This window comes from Etheostoma cragini, chromosome 10 (genome assembly GCF_013103735.1).
Source record: "Etheostoma cragini isolate CJK2018 chromosome 10, CSU_Ecrag_1.0, whole genome shotgun sequence".
NCBI lineage: Eukaryota > Metazoa > Chordata > Actinopteri > Perciformes > Percidae > Etheostoma > Etheostoma cragini.
Genome location: NC_048416.1, coordinates 16,048,862 through 16,073,715, shown reverse-complemented (window position 1 = coordinate 16,073,715; position 24,854 = coordinate 16,048,862). Strand labels below are relative to the sequence as shown.

Below are 24,854 nucleotides of genomic sequence, written 5' to 3'. Positions count from 1 at the left end.
ACTGTACTCTGCAAATAGCCCTGTGATAATACCTCCATGTGTTGCCACGTAATCCCTCCCCCCACATGCTAAATTCACAGTGTTCCACATGCTAATCCTTCCCTCCAGCACTTATAACTTCTATTGTAATTAACAACTGCACAGCTCTCCTGAATCACACAGAAAAAGTGAGGAGACGAGGGGCAGGAATAGGGCGGAGAGATGGATGAGAGAGAAGTTTGCTTGGGGTGGAGGGAGTTAGACTGAAGGGATGGTAGAGTAATGTGTTGGAATGGAAGCAACACAGATAACCGTTTTTTTGTTAAGTCAGAGGAGGATTATTATTATCACTGCAGTCTGTAATGTTTAGTTTTACCCTGGCAACATTAGTTAGCCGTTCATTTGCTGCATCCCTATAATACAATATCGTGCATTGAATTGCAAGTGTGTACTGGATATCTCTATCATTAGCTACTGTAACACAGGCAGTATAAGACACTTTTGTTCACATGGTCTTTCAGCTTCATTAATAAAATTAAACATTTACTTGAAGGTTAAAGTGCAATATAGCACCTTCATGTTAAATTCATTTTCAACCATATTATTGAAAGAAGTGAGGGATTGCAGCTTATTCAGTTGATGCCCCATTTCCATAGAAACACTAGGATCTATAGCTGTTCATTCACTTGTTGCTAGATTACTTTGCGTTAGTGCAGAGAAAACACTTGCTCAATTGAAGATCAGTTAGAAAACATTATTATTACTAACTTGGAATCAATTTAAACTGGGATGAAAAACAACTATAGTGCTGCAGAATAATTTACATCCTAGAGAAGTCCCTGTTTGCTTTTAGAAATAACAGAAATAAACAGAATAAACTCTGTCAAAGGGATAATACAAGGTAGGTTTGTTATGGAGTCTCAATCAAAATAGATTTCCAAGAAAAGATGTGAGTTATTATACATCAAATTATCATGTCATTACCATGTATTATCCTACTAAATGTTCTTAGAAAACAATGCATAACTAAGTAGTGGAAGCACAGGGATGAGTCAGTGCAAAATAAGGTTTCTTTATGAAATGTGTGGATGTGAGGCAGATCTTTCATGCCATTCCAAGTGCATAAAGTAACAGCAGCAAGTTCCTATGTAGGGTGGAGCAGTGTCTTATTTTACACGATAATCCTTTGGGTTATGCACTTTAAAACAGTGACTAGATATAAAAATTGTGACACAAACTCATGCCTGGCTTAAATGATGGCGGTGACAGATGATTAAAAGGGTACAAGTAAAGGAAAGAAGCAAATCTAAGAGAGAACTAAAACCCGAATGAATTGTCCATCCTTGACACTGTCTTCTGTCTCCACGCTCCACCCTTATTGATTATTCATCCCCCCTCCCCTTGTTCTATTCGGTAGTCTTTTAATTCCTTGCTCGATACTTCCCACCATCTTTCTTGCTAATCATGTCACGTCATGTTTTTTGAATCTCATGTCATGCTTCTGTCTTTCTACCCTTTTCTGTTTCCTCTGTTGCATTTCTATTAATTTCCTCCTGTCATCCTAGGCTGTACGAGGGGAAGGAGCAGGCAGAGTTTGAGGATTCATTGAGGAGGCTCTTTGAGTCCATAAACAGCCTGATGAGAACAGACTACACCACCACTCTGCTGCTTAGGGTAATTACTCATGTTCACTCTGCACACCTTTACCTTCACCTTTACATACCTACTCTCATAGTCTCATCTTCCTGCTCCTCCTCATGCTCCAACCTCTAATGTGATCTCTCAACCTGATTCTGACTATATCAGTATTCTGCTGCTTAATGTCTTCCTCTCAGTCTGACTACTTACACCAAGGCAGACATAGAAACAGATCGAGTGGCCCTGTGAAACAACAGCAGATATTTTCTTACAGTTGTGATCAGAGTTTGATGACCAAATCAACTTTTGTTCACTGACAGCTTCCATAGGATTGCAAGAAACTAATGTGTGTGTGTGTGTGTGTGTGTGTGTGTGTGTGTGTGTGTGGTGTGTGTGTGTGTGTGTGTGTGTGCGCGCGCCATCAGGTTGCTGCTCTTAAGTACCTGCCAACAGTTCTGCATGATGTTGAGAAAGTGTTTGATGCCAAACTCCTCAGGTAAGCTTTCCTTTAGACACACCGACTCACTGACAGACACACACACACACCTTTCGGATAGAATATATTGGAGATTTCAGTTCAGCTGAAGTTTTCATCTTGGCTTTGTGACCCCTATTCTTCTGTCCCCCACGCATTCCATCCTGGTTGAGCCGTACCTTCTTTATCAGGCGATAAAAATCTCATCAAACTGACATGTACACAAGGACATACACTCAAACAGACCCTGCGCCTCCTGCCCTTGAGTGAATTGACAATTTCAGTGAAACCATCGAACAGAACCCGTTTGAACCTCTTCTCTCGGGTTCATTCTCAGCCTCCTGAAGAGCATTATGACTTGGAATGGCTTGTTTAACCTCACTTTGACCCCAAATCACAACGTACAATATGCAGTTTAGTCTAGGAAATGACCTCTGTGTATAACTTCACCAGTTGGAGCACTTTTTTTTACAAACAGGAAATTTCAGGCACTCTATTTGTCCTTTAGCAAATTCCAAAGCTATGGATCTATAGTCTTCGTCCGACCTTGTTACTTGATCGATTACTTGTTTTCTTGACTGACCAGGTTCCATTTCAAACACACTCATCCTCATAATTTCTATTTTCACCTTTCCGTGACCCATGTGTGCTTTTGTGTGTTTGTGGATTATCCACATCTGCCAGCTCTGTCCTTGGAGTGACTTGATGTCAACACAATGTCACAGAGGTGCTACCTTTATCACCTGTCACACAGACACACACAAGCAAATACACACATACACAGGAAGAAAAGTGATGAGGGGCCTTAATCCAGCACACAAATTCCCGCCTTATGTTGTTCTTTTTCTCTTTCCCTCTCTTCCTGCATTCACTCACTGCTATTGCCTTTTGTACTTCTTCACACACACATGCACAAATATACCCGGGCCATCTAAACTTGAAAGTAAGGTCCCCATTGCATTCCTAATCAAAATTGCTTCAGGCAGAGTTTCCAAAAGCAAGCTATGTGAATTACAATCACTGCACTTAAGGTGGACATCAAAGCTTTGTCTTAGCTTCTCTGTAGTCTCATTCCTGCCCCTTGTATTGTAGATTGATCTGCCGAGTGGTGCGAACGCAGACATTGTTAGTTATGCCTGTGTTTTGTTTGCTCCAGGTGTCCTTTGTACATGTATATGTCCATGTGGGAACAGGCTGACTTTTTGGGTTTTTAATTAAGTTCAGCTCAGATGATCAATGGGCCTGCTAAGTCTGAACTGTGCCCCAGCGTGGCCTCAAGACAGCTAATGCACATTAAAAGTGTTTGGCAGCAGAGGTGGTGCATTTCATTCTTTTATACCATTACTGAAAGTGCTTGTGCAACCTGTGCTGCATAATTTAAGGAGACGGAGACAAAGTTAGAGACAGACCAAAACATAGTGACGGAAGGTTTGCCATGCTTTGAGCATTCAATCTTTCTAAGTGGCATCCGAGCTTGCAACACGCCTGTTTTAATTATTCTAAAACCTGTGTCTTCATTAAAGCGTGTTTGTGCTTTGGCTTATTTGTTTTAATGCAGCCTGCACAGCTTTGCAATGTATACACAACTAGCTAATATTTGGCTGATTGGTGAAAAACATTTGGGAGAGTTTTGGTGAGGCGGATTGATAACTTTAGCTAGCTAGTTTCACTACTAAGTGCAGATAAAACATGTAGGTAATCCCAGCTGTGTTGGGTAAATAAATTGTAATAAATTGAAATACAATTTTATTACCGACATATCCCAGACAGCCAGAGCTTCTTCTGCTCTCACCTCCATTCACTTCGGGAGTGCATGTTAAGGGGGGGGCGATGAAGGGGAGTTAACAGTGACACATTTCCAAATAAAAATGAGTTATTGGTTGCCTTTGAAGCAGGACGTTTTACATTCAATCACAGTAATGAATTTAACAGAAATCTGACGATACACAGGCGCTTTAGGGATTTCCCGGGAGTTGTGGTCTTGACCAAACTTGAAATAAAATCCCAATTTTTCTGTTAGAGCGAGGATATCTTTTGTCCAAATTAAAACACATGCGATAATCTGTGGGAAACGTATTCCTGAAAATATAAACATAGTGCTCATTTTCAAGAAAACAAACTTGTTGCTCTTCCCGTATTACGATCTTGATGATTACTGACTTCACTGCCTACTGCTTTCTTTCACCAGTGAGTTGCTGCATGACTTTTATTCCTGCATCCCCCCTGAGAAACTCCAGAAACAGAAGGTGGCCTCCATGACTGAAATCGTCAGCAGCCAACTCTTCCAGAAACAAGGTATGTAATTTGTTCCTGATACAGAACTCTGCACTGACCTGCTAACAAATAGCAGACTTCGTTGTGGGAAAACCACTCCCAGATCTGCACAGTACCAAAGAAACACCGACTCATTTTGTGTGAAATCCTTTAGAGCATTAGTTCCTTCTCACTTAAAGGTTGAGATCACATTTAAAAGGTCTATTAGACAGTAAGTAATTCCAGCCCAGCCACAGGACTGGGCAGACAGCTGTTCCCACTGTACTTTATGAGTATGTAAGGATGTCCTTTGCTTTAAAGGTTTAATCTTGATCTAGCATATTGGATCAAAGTGTGGTGCTGCTAAAACTGCAAGGGTAATGTTCCATTCCCTGAAGGGCAATCCAGTAAAGCACTCAGGATAAACGCGTCAGCCAAATGGTGAAAGGACAAACTGGTGTTTATGCATGTATGCTGCATTTGCTTTACTGCAACAAACACACACATTCAAGTCAAGTTCAGTTACATAAAACTGACTTGACCCTACAGGTTACATGATGTCTATTAAAATATTTTGCATTGTAAATATTGGCCTGATTTAATTGTCTGTATTAGATAAAGAAAATAAAAGATGAACCTACTTTAGGCTTATATGCTGCTTCAGCTTGCATTCAAATAAAGACAACAAGGATATTTGTGTTTAGTTTTCCCAAAAATCTTTACTACAGGAGATATTTTCTTTTTAGATAAAGAAAACTGTATGGCTATTTGATGTTGACGCTGGGACACACAATTGCAGTGCTACTATGTTCACCTCCACTGACATTATAATCAGTGCAATGCAGCCCTGTCAGATACTATCTTATTACAATCGACAGAAGTGGGACCAATCATTGTATTGGTAAAGATCAATTCAAGTCACTCTCGCTGACAATAAACAGTCCTAAGGATAAAATGATATTGACCTTAACTTATGTCTGTAGTCATTGGCAGTTTCTGATGGTTTTCTTTTGTCCTTTGGGATTGGGTGTTGACATTCTCTGTCCGCCCAGACTGAAAACGTCCATGGACCTTATTGCAAGCAGAAAATGAGTACACCGTTCACGCCTCAGCAGGTGTTGGAGGTGAATATAGAGAAAGATAAGTGTTATCCATATTAATGTCAAGGTGATACCTGCGGTCTGCCAAAGGAGAAAAAGTAATATCACCTGATGGCGGATAAGACAGGAAGTGTTTTCAGAATGCTGCAATTATGCAATTTTCACTACAATTGGCATAACTGCCAGGGACACATGATCTAGTCTGTTTCGTACCCTTGAAGTGCACACATCACACCCTCCGCTCCAGTCTAAGTGTTTACCAGTGTACCTCTGTTCAACCCTATTATATCTGTCTAATTTGCTTGAGGTTGGCTGATAAGTGGTGGTTTCCCCTCCAGTGGACTACACGGTGATGGATAGAGTGTGCTACTTTTGGCGATAAGAGGGCCCATCATCGGGGCTGTGCAGTGCAAAGTGAAGAATTGGAAGTATAGGCTGTGATTCAGTGCAGAAGACCTAATTTGGTTTCAGACAAAAATCTGTCTGAATCATCGGTCCAAGTCGGACTGAGATGGGATGCATCCCGGGGTGTGCTTAGACAGATTCTGTCCAACGTAGACATTGCAGGTTGTGTGTAAGATATTCATGCACACAGAGAGCAAACACATTTGTATGTATGTTTTCAGGTGGTAGTATATTTGTGCATTTAAGTGTTTGTGTGGTGGTGCATGCCAAATGGGTGTGTGCCCTGCCTTGAATGTTGTTTTTGCCCAGTGTAGCAGAGGGTCTGCTCATCAGTCAGATGCTGCCAGCCAAGTCAGTGGCCGGTCCAGGATACGGTCTTTTGGTATTGATCCTGGCTCAGATGATTGATTCCCCAGGGGCTGCGACAACAGGCTTGGCCCTCTGGCTAGCTGTCAACCCACTCAGAGCCACACTCTGTCACCAGGAAAGGGTGAGAAGAGGAAAGAAAACGATGAAAGTAACAGAAGAGGAAGCAAAGGGAACGACCGGTAGAAAAACCAGAGCAGGATAAAGAGAAAAGGAATGTAGTGCCTTGTGTCAAAGTGCTACTCATCAACTTTGGCAGACTAAGTCTCCTGAATAATAAGTCAATATGGAAAAGCAGATGACTGTCATGCAACCGTTTTGGAAGCAAAGATTTGGAAAACACTTCACCCTAGTCACACCCTGGTGTGTTTTAAATGTTTGCCAAGAATCATTTTGAGTGTTTATTTTTGAAATGGTAGGAGTCTCCTGTTGGAAAAAAACAAAACCTTTTAGATGCAAAAATGATGGATTGTCAGGGAGAGGTAGCAGAGAGACCAAGAACATACAAACAATCAGAGCAGGAAAGGATAGAAAGTAGAAGGGAGACAGGGGGGAAACAGAAAGAGGAGAATGGAGTAGTATTTGGGAAAATAAAGGAATTGAGACTGGGAACAGAGGAAAGAAGGATGACATAATGATTGGTGAAGATGGCACAAGGAACGGAGGAGTGGGGAAGAGACAAAGGCTAGTTAGAAAAAGAAGGAACAAGAGATATGAGATGGATAAGGATAGAGGAGATAATGGGGATGCTGAGAGAAAACAAAACATCTTGGAGAAAGTGAAAAATGAGGGTTTCTGAGAGAAAAAGACAGGCCTTGTTTTGCTATTAAATAGGCCCAGAAGTGATTAAAGTTTAAGGCCTGCTCACACACAATTTATCAGCCAACCAGCATGCTGTTGGTCAGGGACACCCAGCCCCCCTCTCTCCCTTCCTCTAGCACAGTACTTATTTATTTATTTGTTCTTTTATACATTGGTTCTTTCCATCTCGATCCCTGCCTCACCAAATGAGAGCTGACACTCGGTCTAATTGAGATGCATTTTAGCATTGGGATGCTAATCAGAAGGCTTGTATGCTGGTCTGCCAATCGTCCAAGAAGCTGAAATATGCAGCAGAGCCAGATTATATATTTATCATGGCTAATGGCCCCGGGTGTCCTATCACTGCGCTGCAATACATATTTAATAACCCTACCTGTCTGTCTGTCTGAGCAGGCCCGCCACGCTCACTCTCCAGGGAGGAATGTCAAACCACTGACAGCGTAGGAGACGTTAAATGATGGAAGGGGATGGTTTGTGTGCGTGTCAGTGTGAGACAAGAGATCACCTGCTCATGTTTGACAGAGAGTGAGAATAAGTGTACATAGGGATCATTATTTTAGTTTTTTACTGTCTCCATATTATTAAATAATCTTTGAATTCATTTGTTCTTTATTAAAGATATGAATAAACAGCTAAATCAATTTAACAACACATCTGGGGGGTAATTGGACTATAAAAGTACCAACTGGAATGCAACTATTGTATTTTAACCATTCCTTATTGTTATTCCTCTGAAGTAAAGGTACTTTATTGTCACATACATATTCAGTACATGTAGCGAAATTCATTCTCTGCATTTAACCCATCCTTCAAAGGAGCACTGGGTAGCCATTTACAGTGCATAGTGCGTAGCATATTTGCTTCAGTTTTTTCCTCACAGCCTATGACTGGATGCTTTTCTAAGGCATTGGTCAGCATCTTCTTTCAGCAGACAAAAGAAACACTTTAGGTGTATGTGGACTAAAATCTGGCTAAAATTGGGTTAAATGAATCAGCTCCTTTCTGAAAAAATATTAGGTATATTTTGGTGAAAATCATCAAAACAATTCAACGTCCTTAACCACCATGAAACTAACTACAATGCATGTAAGATTGTTTCATGACATGAAACAATCTTACATGCATACATGTTGTTGTTGCTGCTGTTATACAGGGAGAAAGCAGTTACTATTTTGACAATGAAGTCCTGTCACATGTATTCATTTTTCTCCATTCCTGGTTTAAAATTAATGTTTATTTGTGTTTGCGCCCAACATGCTGAACTTGCTTTTGTCTGTCAGTATGGTTGGCTTTCTCATGGTTGGTCGCACCATGGGCAGTGGTTGAAAGGATTTTTTTGCTCTTATTCCAAGATATGCTCCTGGGATTAAGGCTTTTTTTGCAAACACATATTGTAAACAAACACAATGTACAATTATCCACACTGGCACTCACACAGATACACATGTGCATCCTGTCATGCGGGTTAATCTGGTTTAGAGACAAAATTAAATTTGGCATTATGGCTCAATTTAGGCAAATTATAATGCTGTCAGGCAGTCGCTGTGACAGATTGAGAGCATCCACAACGATAAAGGGGAAATAAAGAACGAGAGATCAGGGGGAGCAAAGAGCTAACAGACAGAAGACTGAGTCAGTCTTTTTTTTTTTTTCTTTTTTTTTTTTACAAACAAAGCTGGCCAAAGTCCCCGATTCTATCCACTAACCCCAGTGTTTCAGTTATATATACATTACAATTATTGCTGCCGCTGCTTCAGAAATTCATGAAATTTCATGAAGGCACAATAACATGACTCTGCAGCGCTGTCTGCGCCACTGAACTTAAACGAACAGTTGTTCGCTCTCTCCCAACTTTGAGGATGAGAAACTGGAAGAGAGACAGGATGTCAATGACTTGTGAAGTCATGACAACCAAGTAATCAACAACACAAGTAGCCTACAGAATTTTCTCCTCATGCGGAGTGACAAACCCTAACCCCAGGGACAAAAGCCCGGATGGCTGTGTTCCCATGGAAACAGAGCGCTCATGCAAATTATGACAGATGCAGCTTGGATTATAACAATATGGGGAACAGAATTTGATAAATTTACTATTTATCAGACCACAAATGAGACAAGAATTAGCTAGATAGTGCAACCTGCGGTCCTTCCGCCTCAGCCAGCGCGATCCTCAGCACCAGGGGTCACAGCGGAATGGGACCGTCTGGGATCATCAAACATCCTCTTAACACTAACACTTAACCCCTGCTTCTGAAAGAAATCCTAGAAGAAACACTGAAGTCATCATTTTCACAGCCAGGAGGCCATCTTACTTCGTCGTAGTCACCTGTCTTGAAATAAATATTAAACAGATTAGAGGAAACTCCATTCAGTTTAGTAAAATGCTCCTGTAAGAGGAATTGTTACGGCCAGGTATCTCTGTAACATGATTTACTGAAACCCATAATACAGAAAATCTGAAAAGCTGCCCGTGCCATTGCAAGTGTAAAATTATTATTTTTTGAATGTATCATTCATATCGTTCCATATAAACAGCAGCCACCCCATTAGTTAAATTGCTTGTGATATATTGCAGCACATTATACAGTATTGTTGAAATTGTTCACACTCATGTCTATATACTTATTCCCTGCTGTGATTACTTAACAGATTCATGACCGTGCTTGATGAATATGGATGAGTGATGTACTATACAGTTATTTTTGTCAGGATTTAATCAGTGTTGAGTGATCTCCGTTGTTCCCACATTCTCTACCAATCAGCCTTAGTGACAGGTCACTTTAGGCCCCAGTTATAATGATACTGAATGATGTTTTCTACATCTGGCCTGTGAAAGAGCTTTAGATAGCAAAGATATAACCAAGCAGGATATAGCTTTGAATCTGGATATATCTGGTATAAAAGTAAGATCTGTTAATATTTTAACTAAATCTTCTTTCTAAAAGCAGTAAATGTAGGTGTAAAAAGCCAGTCTTTTTAATAGTGAAAGTATGTGATGTATTTGTGAGGGTTATCTTGAGGATAATCAAGTCTTTGCATGAACCATAAGGGACCTTCATTTATTGTTATGTATTTCTCCACGCCTCTACCAAAGCAGATGGTTGAGCTGTACTTTAAAAGCAATCAGCTTTACTGCTTTCAGGGTGTGTGAGTGTGTAACAGGTTGCTTGGTGGTCCAGTAAGCCCCCATGTGCCCATGCGCTATATCCTTAGCTATATATACCTAAGAGACAGATACTGTATGTGAATCGTAAAAAACACAATAGTCTTATGGCTGCTGTGTCCTCTCCTCTCCTCTCCTCCCATTGTGTCTTACTCTATATATTATTTTATGCTGTGTTACATTACATTAGCTTTTGTTGCATCACATTAATGTTAATGTCATGCCTTATTGTAACTGCATTAAGATCACCTTACTAACACCCAGCAAAATCTGCCTACCATACCTGTCAGAATGTAATGCATGTATTAATGTAAAGTGGGTACAAGTGGTGAGTGTGTGTTTCACAGCAGACGAGCAATCTTCCACAAATTACATTTGACTGTTGTTATACAGACTGACCCAAAATAGCTGTGCTTACTGTAGAGCTGTTGGTTCCAGAGGTTTAATGAGAGAGACGGAGGTAGTTTCTGCCATTCATTAAGAGTCTGCCGAGATTGCAGTTTGGGAGGTTGTGGATGAAACGCTTGAAGAAAAGAGGGATGGATGAGGCTAATGGAGCAAAGTGAATGCAGTTTAATCATTTTGGGAAATGCCTCTGTCTCACACTCTCCCTCCGTTTCATTTATATTCTGGTCCACGATTGTGTCTGTGGATTAATCTCAACGGCAACCCAATGTAGATAAGGACAGTAGAGGGACATAACAGTCAGGGTATCAACACACTTAGCCATTAATTAATCTGGTACAGATGTGTGAGTGGCTTGTTGTAAACCAGAGACTCTAGAAACCCGACAGAACAGCTTAGTGTCCTGTTATTATGCAACTTACTGCAATGCACTGCACTGCACAGTTAAACTTTCTGTTATGTTTCTCAGGTTACAGCAAAATAACATTTCTTGAACTGATTAAAGCTTAATGATTTCCTATGGGAGGCTGGGTCATTATTCAGCAGCAGCAATAACAGTTGAAGTGAATTGAAGTTATTACAAAAAAGGATTTCAACACTTCAGTAAATTGGAGATATTGTAAATACAATTTACAGATTGAACTAAGGTATCACAATATTGCTCACCCTATTATCCAGTCTAAAAACTGTAATCAGTTATAGGCTTAACAAGAGCCAGCAGTTTTGTTTTATATTACTCTCCTGCTAGAGGATACAAAGAATTAGTCTGCCCACAAGTCAAAGCAGTGAAATGGTTCACAGCAAAGCATTCATCTACCTTTGACCTGCCTTGGTTAAATTGATCAAATACTTTGTATCATCTGATGCTACCAACAGACTAATTGGTCAATCCATTTAAGGGAATTTCAGGGAAGGAAGTTAGGGGCGAGGGGTGGCAATTAGAGGGTGACTCACAGTCTGTGACTAAGAAAGGTGGAAAGATAATTTGCATGCTGTTTGAAACACAGGGTAAAATAAATAAAAGCTGCATCTTGAAGCAAGGCTCAAGGGATTATCGGATCAGTATCAGCAGAATCTAGTACTTATTATTCGTGTTTTAGTGGTAAACATGTCACACATGCTAGGTTTTGTCTGGACAAACGAACAAATACTCTATCAACATACTGTGTACATAGGGTTGTACATCTACGTTGTTCTTGTAATAGTAACCTCTAATCTTGTTTTGTGTGTGCTTATAGAAGAAAACATGAGGAAAAGCTATTTTACGCAAGACAGCACCCTCTACTGTGATTGTGTTTATTTTGCTTTTGCTGACAATATTTGTTCTGTGCCAGGTGTCATCAGCATCATAGCAAAAGTCACAATAAAAATGCACTTTAAGGCATAATTGCAAAGTGTGGACAGACAGCCATGACCTAAATATGAACAGAGTAATTGCAGGGCTTAATATTTCCAATGGGGTTTAAAGATGGAGCAAGGGTAAATGTGAGGAAGGAGGGAGGAAGACAAATGAGGGATGGAGGCAGAGTGGATGAGAGGAGACACCCACAGTGACATGGAGAGATGAAAAACCTGCTGAGAGAGACATTTAGTCATCAAGCGCGTTGACAGTTGGCTTGGTCCCAGCCCCTCTCAACTCACAAGATTTACTTGTTGTTGCATCTCTAAACCTCCTCATTATCATCTTTTCTATCACTCTATCTTACTGAAAGAAAGTGATGACAACCAAAGGGGGGGAGAGAGCCAGGAATGGAGAGAAAGTAGAAGACAACCCAGATTTACATGCCTCTTATAAACTGATATTGCATCTCATTATCATGTGCTATAGTTTATTGTGTTTGGATGTCAACAGGAAAAAAATATGGAACAGAAAAGGGATGAGCTGGCTGCTGAGCCATCAAAGCTGCTCTCTGTGTGGTGGCCTGCCAACACTGGTGGCTGTCTGCTCACACAAATTTGGTAACCCAAACACATAACCACATGCTCACACAGGCACAAAGAGATTCCAACTAGCAGTGAAGCACCACATCAGACACAAAAAAGGACAATTGACACTTGGACACACAGGCACACATTGGTATTAATATTAAAAGGCTAAGATTGAAGCTAGAATAAATAGACATTTCCTTGTGAACATAGATACTACTTGAAGCGTTGAACATGTTGGGAGTTGTGCGTCAGCACCTGTGTGTATTTTGGTTTCTTTGAACGAGTGTGTTTATCTACACACTGTGAAAGCTAGATGAGAAGAAGTTAAAATGCACCCCCAATGTTTGCCCAAAGACATTGAATTCCATTCGCCTGTTAGTGCCTGTTGGCGAAGCTTTCTTCCACAGCATGGCTGAATGGATTTACTGCATTGTTGCACTGCGTTAACATGCAACTAAATCACACAGGCTAGTGGAACATCAAAACACAGGTTTGCATATAAAGTGAAACCATTGGTGCTTTTAGCAATGTTTATTCTAGTCGCAAGAGTGTATCAGGTTGCACCTTTTCCGTTAAAATTTTCTTTTCTTTTTTTTTCTTTTTTATTTCACATTTGATATTAAACCTCTTCAAATGTGAGTAAAGGCAACAACTGCAAAAAGCTGCATCAATAAAAATGCATTTTTTTCTCCATTTTCCCCTGGTGCCTCCATCTCCCCTGCCCCTACCCCCCTCTGATCACTGGTTGGGAGGAGGCAGTGTCTCTTTTTCGGCTGCTTCGTTACAAAGCAGCCGCAAGCAAGTTTCACCAAACAGACCTCTGCAAAAATGCTTAAAGGTTATAGGATTAGGACCATGACTGGGGTTAGACACTACCAATCCAAGGGAAGAATGTGGGATTTGTACAGAGCCCAAACAGAAGTGTTGTCTAAGAAGCTCAAGCCAGGAAAGACGTAGAACACATGGCACATGACGAGCAGCACCGAAACTGGTGATCAGTCGCCTCAGTTAATGGGTTTCATTATGGTTACAATATTGAAAGTTTTGTGGCAAAATGCTGAGTAGGAGAAGCAGATTTATGATAGACAGAACAAAAAGACAAAAAATGGGAATCAGGAGGAAAGGTGTGAAGGGACATGTTAAGGGGTCAGCAGAGAGACCAAAACAAGATGAAAAACAACTATGATTATAGTAGGCATAGAGAACCGGAGAACACAAAAAAGTCAGACACACACAAGAGGGTAAGACAGCCACCAGGAGAAATGAGAGGAGCTCATATGCTCATATGCTGGCAGAAGTTGCAGATTCTAAGCTGAAGCTACATTTGCAAGATCTTTGCCTTTTATGGACCCAACTGATCTGCCAGGCCATTAATTGCATGTTGTCAGCAGCCAACTGCTTTTCACAGGAACAAATTTTTTTTTCTTTCTATCTGTAGTAAACAGGCAATATATTATTACTTTTACCGTTTATTTTGCCTCAATCAAGAAATAAAATCACTAAAATGACCGAAGGGGCCTCTACTCGCAGTATGTACCGTTGCATTATCCATTATAAAACCATCTTAGAAGAAATGCAGGAGGCATCCATCATGTTTGATTGGACCACTGATGATCCGCTGAGTGGAGGCATTGTTTTTTTTTAAAAGGAAGGCAACTTACTTATTACTGTGCAAGGATTTTTTTTGCATATGCCTCAGATGGCACAAACATATAATTCTTCACAGAGGTCGGAGTGTGTGGTCAGCAACTGTGTAGTCCCATTGAGCAAGTGTTCCTTGAAATAACAATCATTTCAATTACCCTCCTAAAGAAAGACCAAGACCCTGGGAACTGCATGCCATTGTACCATTGGTGTTCTTACATGACTGAAAGCCCCGGGGACCAAAGTGCAGTTCAAAGAAGTCACTGAGAAAGCGTCGATTCAGGCTGAAGCAGCAGAAATTAACATTCCTGATGTTATTCCACGGCTAGGTGCAGAGAAATGCCTGCAAAGTTAAAGGCACTTTTCCACATTGGTGACTGAAGATCAGCCATAGAGTCTGGAAGAGCATTACTAAGGCAGCCCATACTTCATAATTTTTTTTGCTCATATCCAGGAACTACAGGGACATTTTAAAAAGGGAAAGGAAACTTAAAGTAAAAAAGTAAAATCAAAACAGACAATTCACACCACGAGAGATCCGTCAAAGTAGGATGCTGTGTGTGAGCAAGCTATTAGGGTGCTCATGGTTTTCTATAAGTTTTCCAAATTTCAAGATGAGAAGCGGCTGCTGACTGAACTAAAGGTGTTTTACCCTGAATACAAAATCTCCCAGGAGAGTACAGGTTATATAGCGAGTATTAAAAAAGCATGAGACTGGTTGTTTTTCTATCACTATTCAAATTGGTGAAATATATGATCTTCCCGTGTCAGCACACCCCATTGAAAGTTCAACCCAAGTTGAGTAGATTGTGTCACTCATTGTGGGTGGACAATGAAATTGCAGAATTCTATATAGTACAGTACGTATTTTCTGAGTATGCCTGCTACAACACTGTTGCTTGATGTGTTATAAAATAAAAAGCTAGAAATTAAGCACAGTGAAATAGAAAATACAATTTCAATATCTTTCTCTATAACGATCACTTTTTATTTCTCACTCATTTTTACAACCTTGTTTACCTACGAAGAAACGGCACCTTGTTGTGTTAGACCACATGCTCTTATCTCACCTATACATGTAAAATGACAGAAAGGCTAGATGTCTGTAAACTATTTGTGTGCACTCATTTTAAATTTCTACTTGATTTGCAGTTATGTCATGCATTGGAGCTTCAGTGATTGTATTCTTCAATCTTGCTACACATTCACATAGGGTCAGGGTTCAGGGCATAGACCTCGAAGATTGCTATAATGTGATTATGGTTTCATTACGCCTGCCTTCTGACCAGTGGTGTAGTGGTAAAAAAAAGAGGTGGGTAAACTATAAATTCTATGATCAGGTGGACCACGACGCAATCACCGATAAGGTGGGCCACGTCCTACCGGTGTATCCTGATGACATTACTATAGGTTGTCTTTTATCACTGGTTGTTCCTTCATAGGTCACACAATCAGTATTCAATTCATACATTAATTGAAGTTCTTGTCAAAAAGACTCAAGAAGGAATTATATGGTTGAAATCTGTAAAGTTTACTAAATACAAAAACAGAGACAGAGAAAATTGGGTAAAATATTCACATCTGGAATCAAAGACATTTTTTCTTTTGTCTTAAAAAAAATACTCAAACCAACTAATCAATTATCAAAATAGTTGGTGATTACAGTTTATATATATATTAAAAACCCCATTGATTTTCTCCATATGAATTTAGATTATCAGCCATAATGTATAAACCATCCCAGGTAGACTGACCCAGTTTCTGCTCCTGATGAAGCTTGAAGTCTGTAAGATATCAACCTTGTAACATTATAAGAAAAACAATTATCCCCTATCTTACTCAGAAAACCTACATTACCCACAATCCTATGCATAACAGCAACGTTTCTGATTTGTACAACTCGCTGTTACCATACAAACGTTTACCGTACCCGCGAAACTGCGAACAGCTAGAGAGACAACTAGTTAGCTAGTTGACTGGCAAAGGGAGTTTCTTGTCACTAACTTTCAGTGGCCACAGAATGCATGAAATAACATCCAGTTATTATCAGACAATATATCCTGAATTTCACTAATGGGAAAAGGTAGCTAGGTGACCTGCAACTTCATGTCTGAAAGGGGTAGGCTAACCTAATCAATGCCGTGGCTTTTGGAGTCAGTGGCATGAATCTACCATTAACCAAATTAACCTCAAAAACATTAAGTTTAGTACTGTTTTCCGAGTTCACTCACTTTGGGCTTCTTTCCGAGACCGTTTGCCGGCATCAGGAGGAGGGCTGCTGTCTTGGCGGCGCTTAAAAAAATGACGGATATCCATTTTTAAAACACCATTCATCATTAACTACATGAGACATGTAGCCTAATGTAGAATAGTGTGACTGACAAATCTTGACTGCTGCTTCCTGCTTGATGTTTTAAGCCCCCAACGTTGACTTCAAGGCACACAACCATTGCCCAATCCTATTACCTTCCAGGCAGCGCTGCCTGAAAGGCGACGTTGGGGGCTCTATACCCCAAACACCGCAAGAGATTGGTCAACACTGACAGTAATGCAACGCAATATGATGACAATATGAAACTAAAACAACAGAAGCTTAATTTAGAATGGCTTTGGGACAATAGGCTATTCAGAGGTGGATAAACGCACTTTAGAGGTCGGTAAACGCCATTTCAGAATTTTGAGAGGTGCATAAACGGCGTTTACGTGCGTTTAGCCTCCACTACATCACTGCTTCTGACACAGTAAAATAAAAAAAACACGTAATGTATCAAGCAACAGGATACATTGTAATGGTAATAAAACTAGTATTTGATGCAGAATACCCCTTTTAATGTGATTTCTTTTTTTTTTTTTCTTAGAGAGCAGGTGGGAGGATTGGTCAATGTCACGTTTTCTCCCCTGAACAAGTACCAGCTATGTTTATTGCTTTGATCAATAGAAATAAAGGTGTGGTTGGCTTTGGGGTCATATCACCAGGGAAAAAAGTTCTCCTCAGGTTCAATGGTACATCCATCCCCCGGAAGATGGATGTACCCGCATGTAAAAGATTAATTCCCGCACGCACAAAAAAGCTGCTATAAAACATAGCTCATTGTTTTTTTCTATCTAAAATACAAAAGATGATGAGTTTCTGGTTTGATGGATTAAACAGATTAAGTAGGGTTTTCACTCAAATACAAAGCTGGCAGCTTTTAAAACACCATCCAACAGACTAGGAGGCCTCCTTGTTTCATGTTTGTTTTCTGAAAAAGGGACATCTTTATTTCAAGTTTTACATTATGGTAAATATATTTACATATAAATGATAGCATGCCAATGAGATATTTTTGATTAGTCTCTCAGTGACTTACTTAAGCCTTTAGTGCGTAACTTCTTTATATTAATTAACGTCCGTTACATCCAAGCCCTTGCCAAATGAATTGCTACAAAGCTAAGTCTATCAGCTCCCCACAAAGGTTCAAATGTTCAGAAGATTATTTCGGCCGGTGACTTACGCGTGCAAATGCTCAACTGATGGTAGTTACTTCTTCTGAAGAGTCTGTAATGTTTTCAAATCCTCCGTGTCCTCCTTGGCTACTAGCAACTATATGGAGGACGGGTGGGGGTGTTGCACGATCACAAAAGGCTCAAATTATGTGGATGCAACTGCAGTTTTGTTGTCATTATTTAGGATTCCTCATGGAGGCGACAGAAACTACACACTATGGCCTTAAACATCCCTCTGCTCACGTTGGATTTCCTCTACCTGTCCAGGCCCCTCCTTCGTCTTCTCCCTCCATTGCTCTGAGTCATTGTTGGCGTTCAGTAACTCACGCAATTCCCCCCTCTGTCTCTCTTATCCACCCCTTCCTCTATGCATGTTTGGGTGATAGAGTGAGTGTTGTGATGATGGTCCGCTCAGCAGGCGTATAGGCTTGGCTCAGTTAATAATGAAACTAACGAGCATCAGCCCAAATGAGCTTTTAATGAGCTCTGTCTACCTGCGGCTACAAGAGAGGGAGGGGTTGGATGGGGTGGGAGGAAGATGAAGAAAGAATAAGACAAAGTAAGAGATAATTCTAGACATGTCGAAAAAGAAAGAATTGTCATTTGCACTAAAATCACTGTTTTTCTATATACATTATACATATTTGTAACTGCATAATAAATCATTCATATTGACCGTTTATATTGACTTTGAGGTCCTTTATTTGACCTGCGAGCTACATCCATGATCCAAACACACTTTGGCCAAATTGTGTGAAGGGAAGCAATTTGACAATCAAGTTGCTTATGTCTATGTCTGCCAGCTAAGATTAGCATTACATGCGTTATAAGAATTTATGTGGAGATAAATGTAATGTTGACAGTTTTGACTTTTTGACTTGAAACATAATGTCAACAATATCAAATTAGAATTGTAATTGGATGGGTGAACTAGAAAATCAATAATTAGAATTATCTGTCAGAGCGTGCCTAGTCAAATTGTAAGTCTTGGCTGTTTTGGAAGCCTAGATTTGTGTCAACAAATTCTCAATAAAGTGAAGAAAAGACATTTTTAAGGAAACTCCAACCATTTTGCTAAGCAGATAGACGTTTTGAGTCCTGCAAAAACTTGCTGAGAGCAAGGGTGATGCATTAAGGATATTGTGGGACAGCCTGTCAGACAGTTTATGGTATACTTCGGAAAAAAGTGGTTGAGTTTATATTGGTTCTATTTTATTTTATTTTTTTCAAATTAGGATCTCCCCAAGTATGACATCAAACGACCATGATTGTCACCATGTGCCATAGTGACTATTTACTCAGTAAGTCTCAGTAACTCAGTAATTCTCAGTGACTCAGCAATTTACTCAGGTCTACTATAACTTCACTTTCCCCTACAGTACTTTCGCTGCTTCTGTGATTTCCTGTAATTCCAAAAATGAGTTTGGCCGATCCCCAGACAACACTGTTACCATATTACATCCATAAAGGATGTATAGAGCGGTCTAAGTGTTATAAAAATAATAGATGCCTCCATAAACAGAAGATGTAACTATGGAGATCTTACCATTGACAACATTGTTTTTTCACTGTAGTTTTCTTGACTCCGACATAATCTTTTACTGATGTAATTACTGATGAAGTATTGCACATGTGACCAAAGCAATGTGAATTAACTAAAGATTAGGATCCATCAAAGAGATGGCAGAGAAAAAACATTAGGCCATGGTGATTGATGAGTGCTCTGTGTGGCTGACAGAGCAGCAGGCAGGCAAGGAACTGAATATAGACACTTGATGGATATCACTCCATTGTGCGGTCTGGGGTAAGGACTGAATTTCTTATTTAGGATGCAGTAAATAAATCATCACTCTTGCAAACATTGTCTCATGCTTTCCAATTTTTCTTACTGACTTGCTGTATTGCTTATTAAACTCCCAGTCATCTTTAACCGTCTGTGGTTTTGTATCTTCACAGAGTGCCGTGATGTGTTGTTACCCATGATGCTGCGGGAGCTGAGCGGGGCATTGGCCAGTATGGCTGACGGGCCTCATGATGAGAGGAGAAATAGTCTGGAGCTGCTCAACAACATTTTGGAGGTCCTCAGCAGGGACAATGTGGTGAGACGCACAGCAATTTTGCAGGCACATAATGGCAATGTCTGGGTGATTGTTTCAAAGTAGACAGCAGTAAACACATCCAATATGCACTGAGACCATATCGAGATCTGATGGACCACTTTTGGATATGGTTAGGGGATGAGTGTTGGTGTGTTGTTGATTTAGTTTATGACAAGTTGGTCCATGTTGTTGCATACAGTATGACAAACCAAAGCCAATTGGCTTCTGTCTGAGACACGTTCTAATATCTGTCTCTCTCTTCATTGTCACCTTTTTTTATTTTGAGATTTTCTGTGTAGTTTTACCCAGTATACACACAGCAGTCCCAATCATCTCTAGCTTACCATACTGTAGCAGATGTATGGTTGTACGATTGCAGTTTCCACAGATGTTATCAAATGCCAGTGGGAAACAAAATCCAAACTTAAGTGGTCATTTTATATCAAAATATAAATCACCAACCAAGATAATTACACTAGAAGCTTACTGTTGAGGCAGACAAATCAGAAAAGTGACTGAACTGTCAAGCATAATTTTCTCTGACACGTCCCAATGCTCCAATACGTCCCAGGAAAATATGTGAAGGTAAAAGCCCATGAATTTGAAAACATTTCTTCTTTCAGCATCACTGGATGAAATGAACTACTCCTGAGCTCTGTGCCACCCCCAGTGCAACTCGTCTCCAAAAGAGTAAAGTAAATAGCCTTACGCTGTTTTGTCTTCATGCAGTCGTGAAATGAAGCAGGCATTGGCCAATTAGAATCTAATTGATTTTGTTTCACGAGTGTTGTTACATGTTAGTCTGTTGGAACAAAATCGTGTTAGCTCCCAAACTAAACACCATTTAATACGCGCAAACGCATACACAAAACAAATAAATCAACAATATGATATCCAGCTGAGGGCTTTTTAATTGCTTCTGCAAGTTGTTGACAACCTGCTGAGTGTTTGAAGTAAAGGTGTGGCTTTTTTAGCCCAATTTGTTTGGATATCCCTAATGAAGCATGAACCAAGAGGAGAGGCAGTGAGAGAAGAGAGAGGAGTAATGAATTATGTGGAGTGAATATGATAAGATGAATTTCTGTCGGTTGAGGTATAAAAGAAAACTTAACAGGTGGGGGCAAAAGGACACAATGATGTGCAGAAAACCAGTGACATACAGTCCCTTGGAGGTTTTCTAGCAAACTAAAAGGGGGGAAAAGTCTGCTATTGACACATAAGTGTCACACTCCAGATTAAAGAATCAAAGAACAAAATTACACACACTCACTGGATTGCTGGATTTCTATTCTAGTACACACACAAATGCAGTCAAAGAAAACATACACAGACACACACACACACACACACACACACACACACACACACACACACACACACACACACACACACACACACACACACACACACACACACACACACACACACGCCTTCTATCTGCCCTCTAACGTAGTGTCTTTGCTGTATGCTTCAATGATACGTTGACAGCCAATCACAAGCATTATAAGATCTTGGTGCAAGCATGCTGCATGCTTATTGGCTCTCTGACGCTGTTAAGATTTAGGTACTGAAATTTGGTTTTCAATAACAACACAGTTTTTGATAGTTAGATACTATAGATACTAGAAATGCAGATTTGCCTCCATAGATACTATGGAGGCAAATCGGATGGTATGTATTGAAGTTGTGACTACTGTGATTCCCTCACTCATGATTGCGTGCATGATGTAAGGAAAATACAAAGTTAGACTTTACAAACATTTACTAAAGCCTGTCGAAAGTCAGGGGAATTTTGTTCAATGTGTTTAAGTGGAGAGATATAATGCATTTCAAATGAATTTTAAAGTTGGGGTTGTTATGTAAAGTTGTTATGTTCTTTATCAGTAGGTTATGCATGTCGATGTCATGGCAACATGTGATGTGATAACTTTTGTAATTTTGAGTCTGGTCTGGAGCTGAAAAAGAACTATACTAGTGTATGCGTGTTGCTCAACAGCATATGGTATAGTTTAATAAGAAGCTTGACCGCAACATTCTCAGGGGGACAAGAGCAAAAAAAAGGCCCGAGAAATGAAAACTGCTAACGGCCATGCAGGGAGGATGAGATTATTAAATGGAGGAGCATGACAGAGAGTTAACAGCAATACAAATTGAGGTCAAAGTGTTTGTTTCATAGAAAATAATGTGGAGGGATTTAACAAGAAAACAATGCAGGGAGCTGAAAAGATGACGGAATGGGAGAGAACAAAAACAGATGGAACAAAAAAACAGAAGTAGAGGGGGATGATGTCACCCTCCAACTCTTATTTTCTTCATCCTGTCTCTTTTTTGTTTTCCACCCATCTCTTCATCTCTCTCTTCCTCGCTCTGGGTGGTACCTGATTAAATTGCCACACCACAGATGTTGCCAACGTAAAGAGAGAGATGCAGAAAGAGAAACAGAGATGGAAGTTGAGACGATGCAGGAGACAGATGCTCTTGTCTGTAGGAGAGTTTGTGTTGAATTTATAAGTAACTTTTGTGTGTATGCGGTTGTGTACGTTTGTGTGTGATAAAGGGAGGATGCTAACACAGAGAGACAGAAACACACGGCTCACCAAGGCGCTCTCGCTTTTTTCATTCCCTTACCGCCAAAACAATGCTTTCTCTTTTTCTTTTTCACATCATCTTTCCAGTACAGATGATAAACCACTCTGGCTACAGGTTGGAATGAATGAGTATTAACTTGCATGTGTCTTTGTAGGAGAGATAAAGAGCATAGTGCTACATCTCTCGTCTTTCTGCTCTGAGAAGACTGTCTAAGAAACGTTTTCCAGGAGACGAACATACCTACAGTCAGCCAGAAAGATTTGGGCTTATTTAGGCGTGCGTGTCTGCGGCCCGCGGCCTGCGTGCCTGCATGCCTGCGTGCGTTTTAGGTATGGAAATGGTATGCAAGATGACAAACACACACACACACTTGTGTGACTCATCATAAACAAAGTTGTTTATCTATTCTGTGTGCTGTTGCTGTGAGTCAGTGCCTTTTAATGTGGTTACTCTTGCCTACCTGATCATCATCTGGCCATTCAAATCATCAGCCATCAGGCCAGCACACACACACCCACCCACACACAGATGCACCCTGCAGCAGTATTGCTAGGGTGTGTTTGAATGCGTCAGAGGCTTCACTAGTGAGTTACTACCCTCAGGCGAGTCTGAGTCAACTTCCATTGACCAGTCCACTGTAACTGTAACTTTTAGTCTTCACAGGTCATCAACCCATTTGATTTGTTATGTTGCCTTATTAGCTTGCGCAATGTCTTAAATATTTTTGACATTACGCACAAACACACACACACACACACACACACACACACACACACACACACACATATATATATATATATATATATATATATATATATATATATATATATATATATATATATATATATATATATATTTCCAAAGGGAGTTGATTGTCTAAGCCTGATATTATTCTTTAGATATGACTTGAGTGTTGCAAAAGTAGCTAATATCCACAGTGTGTATTTAATAGATGAAAAAGGCAGAAAAATCCATCACTTCCTGGCACCAGACACCAGGTGCAACCATAATGCGCCATTCTTAATGTCTAACAAATAATTTGGATATTTTAACTAGAAAACAGTAATCTGAGCACAGACTGTTCTCATCCCCCTTATTTGCCTCTGGGCAGATGGAGGAAAGAAAGTTGACAGAAAAGTGGCTTCAAAGAGAGTGGAAAGATAGGAATAGGTAAGCAGGTCTGCACAAACAAATCCACACCCATGTGCCTTAGACGTTCAAATGTCCACACACTGAGGATGATTAACTGAATGTTCTGGTGAGTCTCACTTTCTGAGAAGTGAACAGACTTTAAATTTTAGGAAACGATTCTCTTTCTTGTTTCATTTGATCTGCCAATCATCCAGTTAGAGCCCCAGCGAAGCTTTGGACTGCGTGTGCAAACTTGTTGTTTTCGCAGTGAGGGGAGTTTTAAAAAAACACAATAATGGCTACACAGACAAAACCTGACGAGTCTCCAAAGTTTTGTAGAGAAAAAAAGTTCTGACCAAATGTTATGCCTAAGTGGATGCTGCATAAACAGGTCCAAATCCTGTTTTGCATCTTTGTGTGTTTACACCTGAGGATCTCCACCAATCTGTTGTTTCTTTTACTGTTTTTTCTCTCCATCCTTCTCTGACATCTGCTCTCTCTATTTTTCAGGGGGAAACATTTCAACATATCCAAGACATTGTGGCGTCTCTGCTGAGGATCATCAACCAGACAGTCATTACAATGGGTCGAGAGCACGCCCTCATCGTAAGTACATGCAACTCAAAAGCGCCATATATGACTGACTTGCCATGAATAAAGTATTGCAGAACCTTTTTTTTTTTTACTTAGTTCATTCTGAAACACAAAGTATGTCAACACCTGTAAATTTTTGTTTAAAATACACACTTTTATTGTACACACAAGAGGAAGATCAGGAAGAGAGGGGATTCGTGGGAGCTCATTGCACTGTTATGGTGTTGTCATCCAGGACTGTAATTGGACAACTTGTTAGAAGCAGCAGAAGAAGGTTCTTGTGAGATTAATGGTTAACCTCTAAGCTGCTGTGAACTACAAGCATTGTGCGAATGGTGTGTGTTTTTGTGTGCAAAATAATCGTTTGCAACGTGTTTTTGCAACAGGGATAGACTCATAGAGAATTTGTATGGATTCTTCAGTTTTAATTTCTGATAGACGACATGTCTGCCAATATATAGTTTGGTGTAAAATACTGTATTTATCTACTAATTGTGTTATGATTTTACATCGACACTATTTACTGGTCAAAATTTAATGGGACAACGTGCCTTGTAGGTGTTTTTAGGAGCGATTTCTGTTGCTCTATTGAAGCCTAATGAAGCAGTAATCAAGGGCAGTGTGGCCTGAATGCTACAGAAAAACCTTATACATATGGAAATGATTATCTGTGCTAATTTTATAGTGAACAAAGTGATGTTTGTTTTGGAGGAATAATTTTTCAACTGTTTAATCTACTTGGTAACTTACTGTATGTGCTCACTGTGGAACTACAG

At 40.0% G+C, this 24,854-nt stretch overlaps 1 protein-coding gene across 1 annotated transcript in view; it reads left to right on the top strand.

The window, feature by feature from the left end:
* Positions 1-24,854, top strand: part of LOC117951605 (dedicator of cytokinesis protein 2) — a 93,053-nt gene that overhangs the window by 22,908 nt on the left and 45,291 nt on the right. Inside the window, exons 22-26 of the mRNA XM_034883379.1 lie at positions 1,545-1,653; positions 2,043-2,113; positions 4,281-4,387; positions 19,622-19,764; positions 23,995-24,090. Of these exons, the coding sequence (XP_034739270.1) occupies positions 1,545-1,653; positions 2,043-2,113; positions 4,281-4,387; positions 19,622-19,764; positions 23,995-24,090 (526 nt within the window). The remainder of the gene's footprint in view (positions 1-1,544; positions 1,654-2,042; positions 2,114-4,280; positions 4,388-19,621; positions 19,765-23,994; positions 24,091-24,854) is intronic.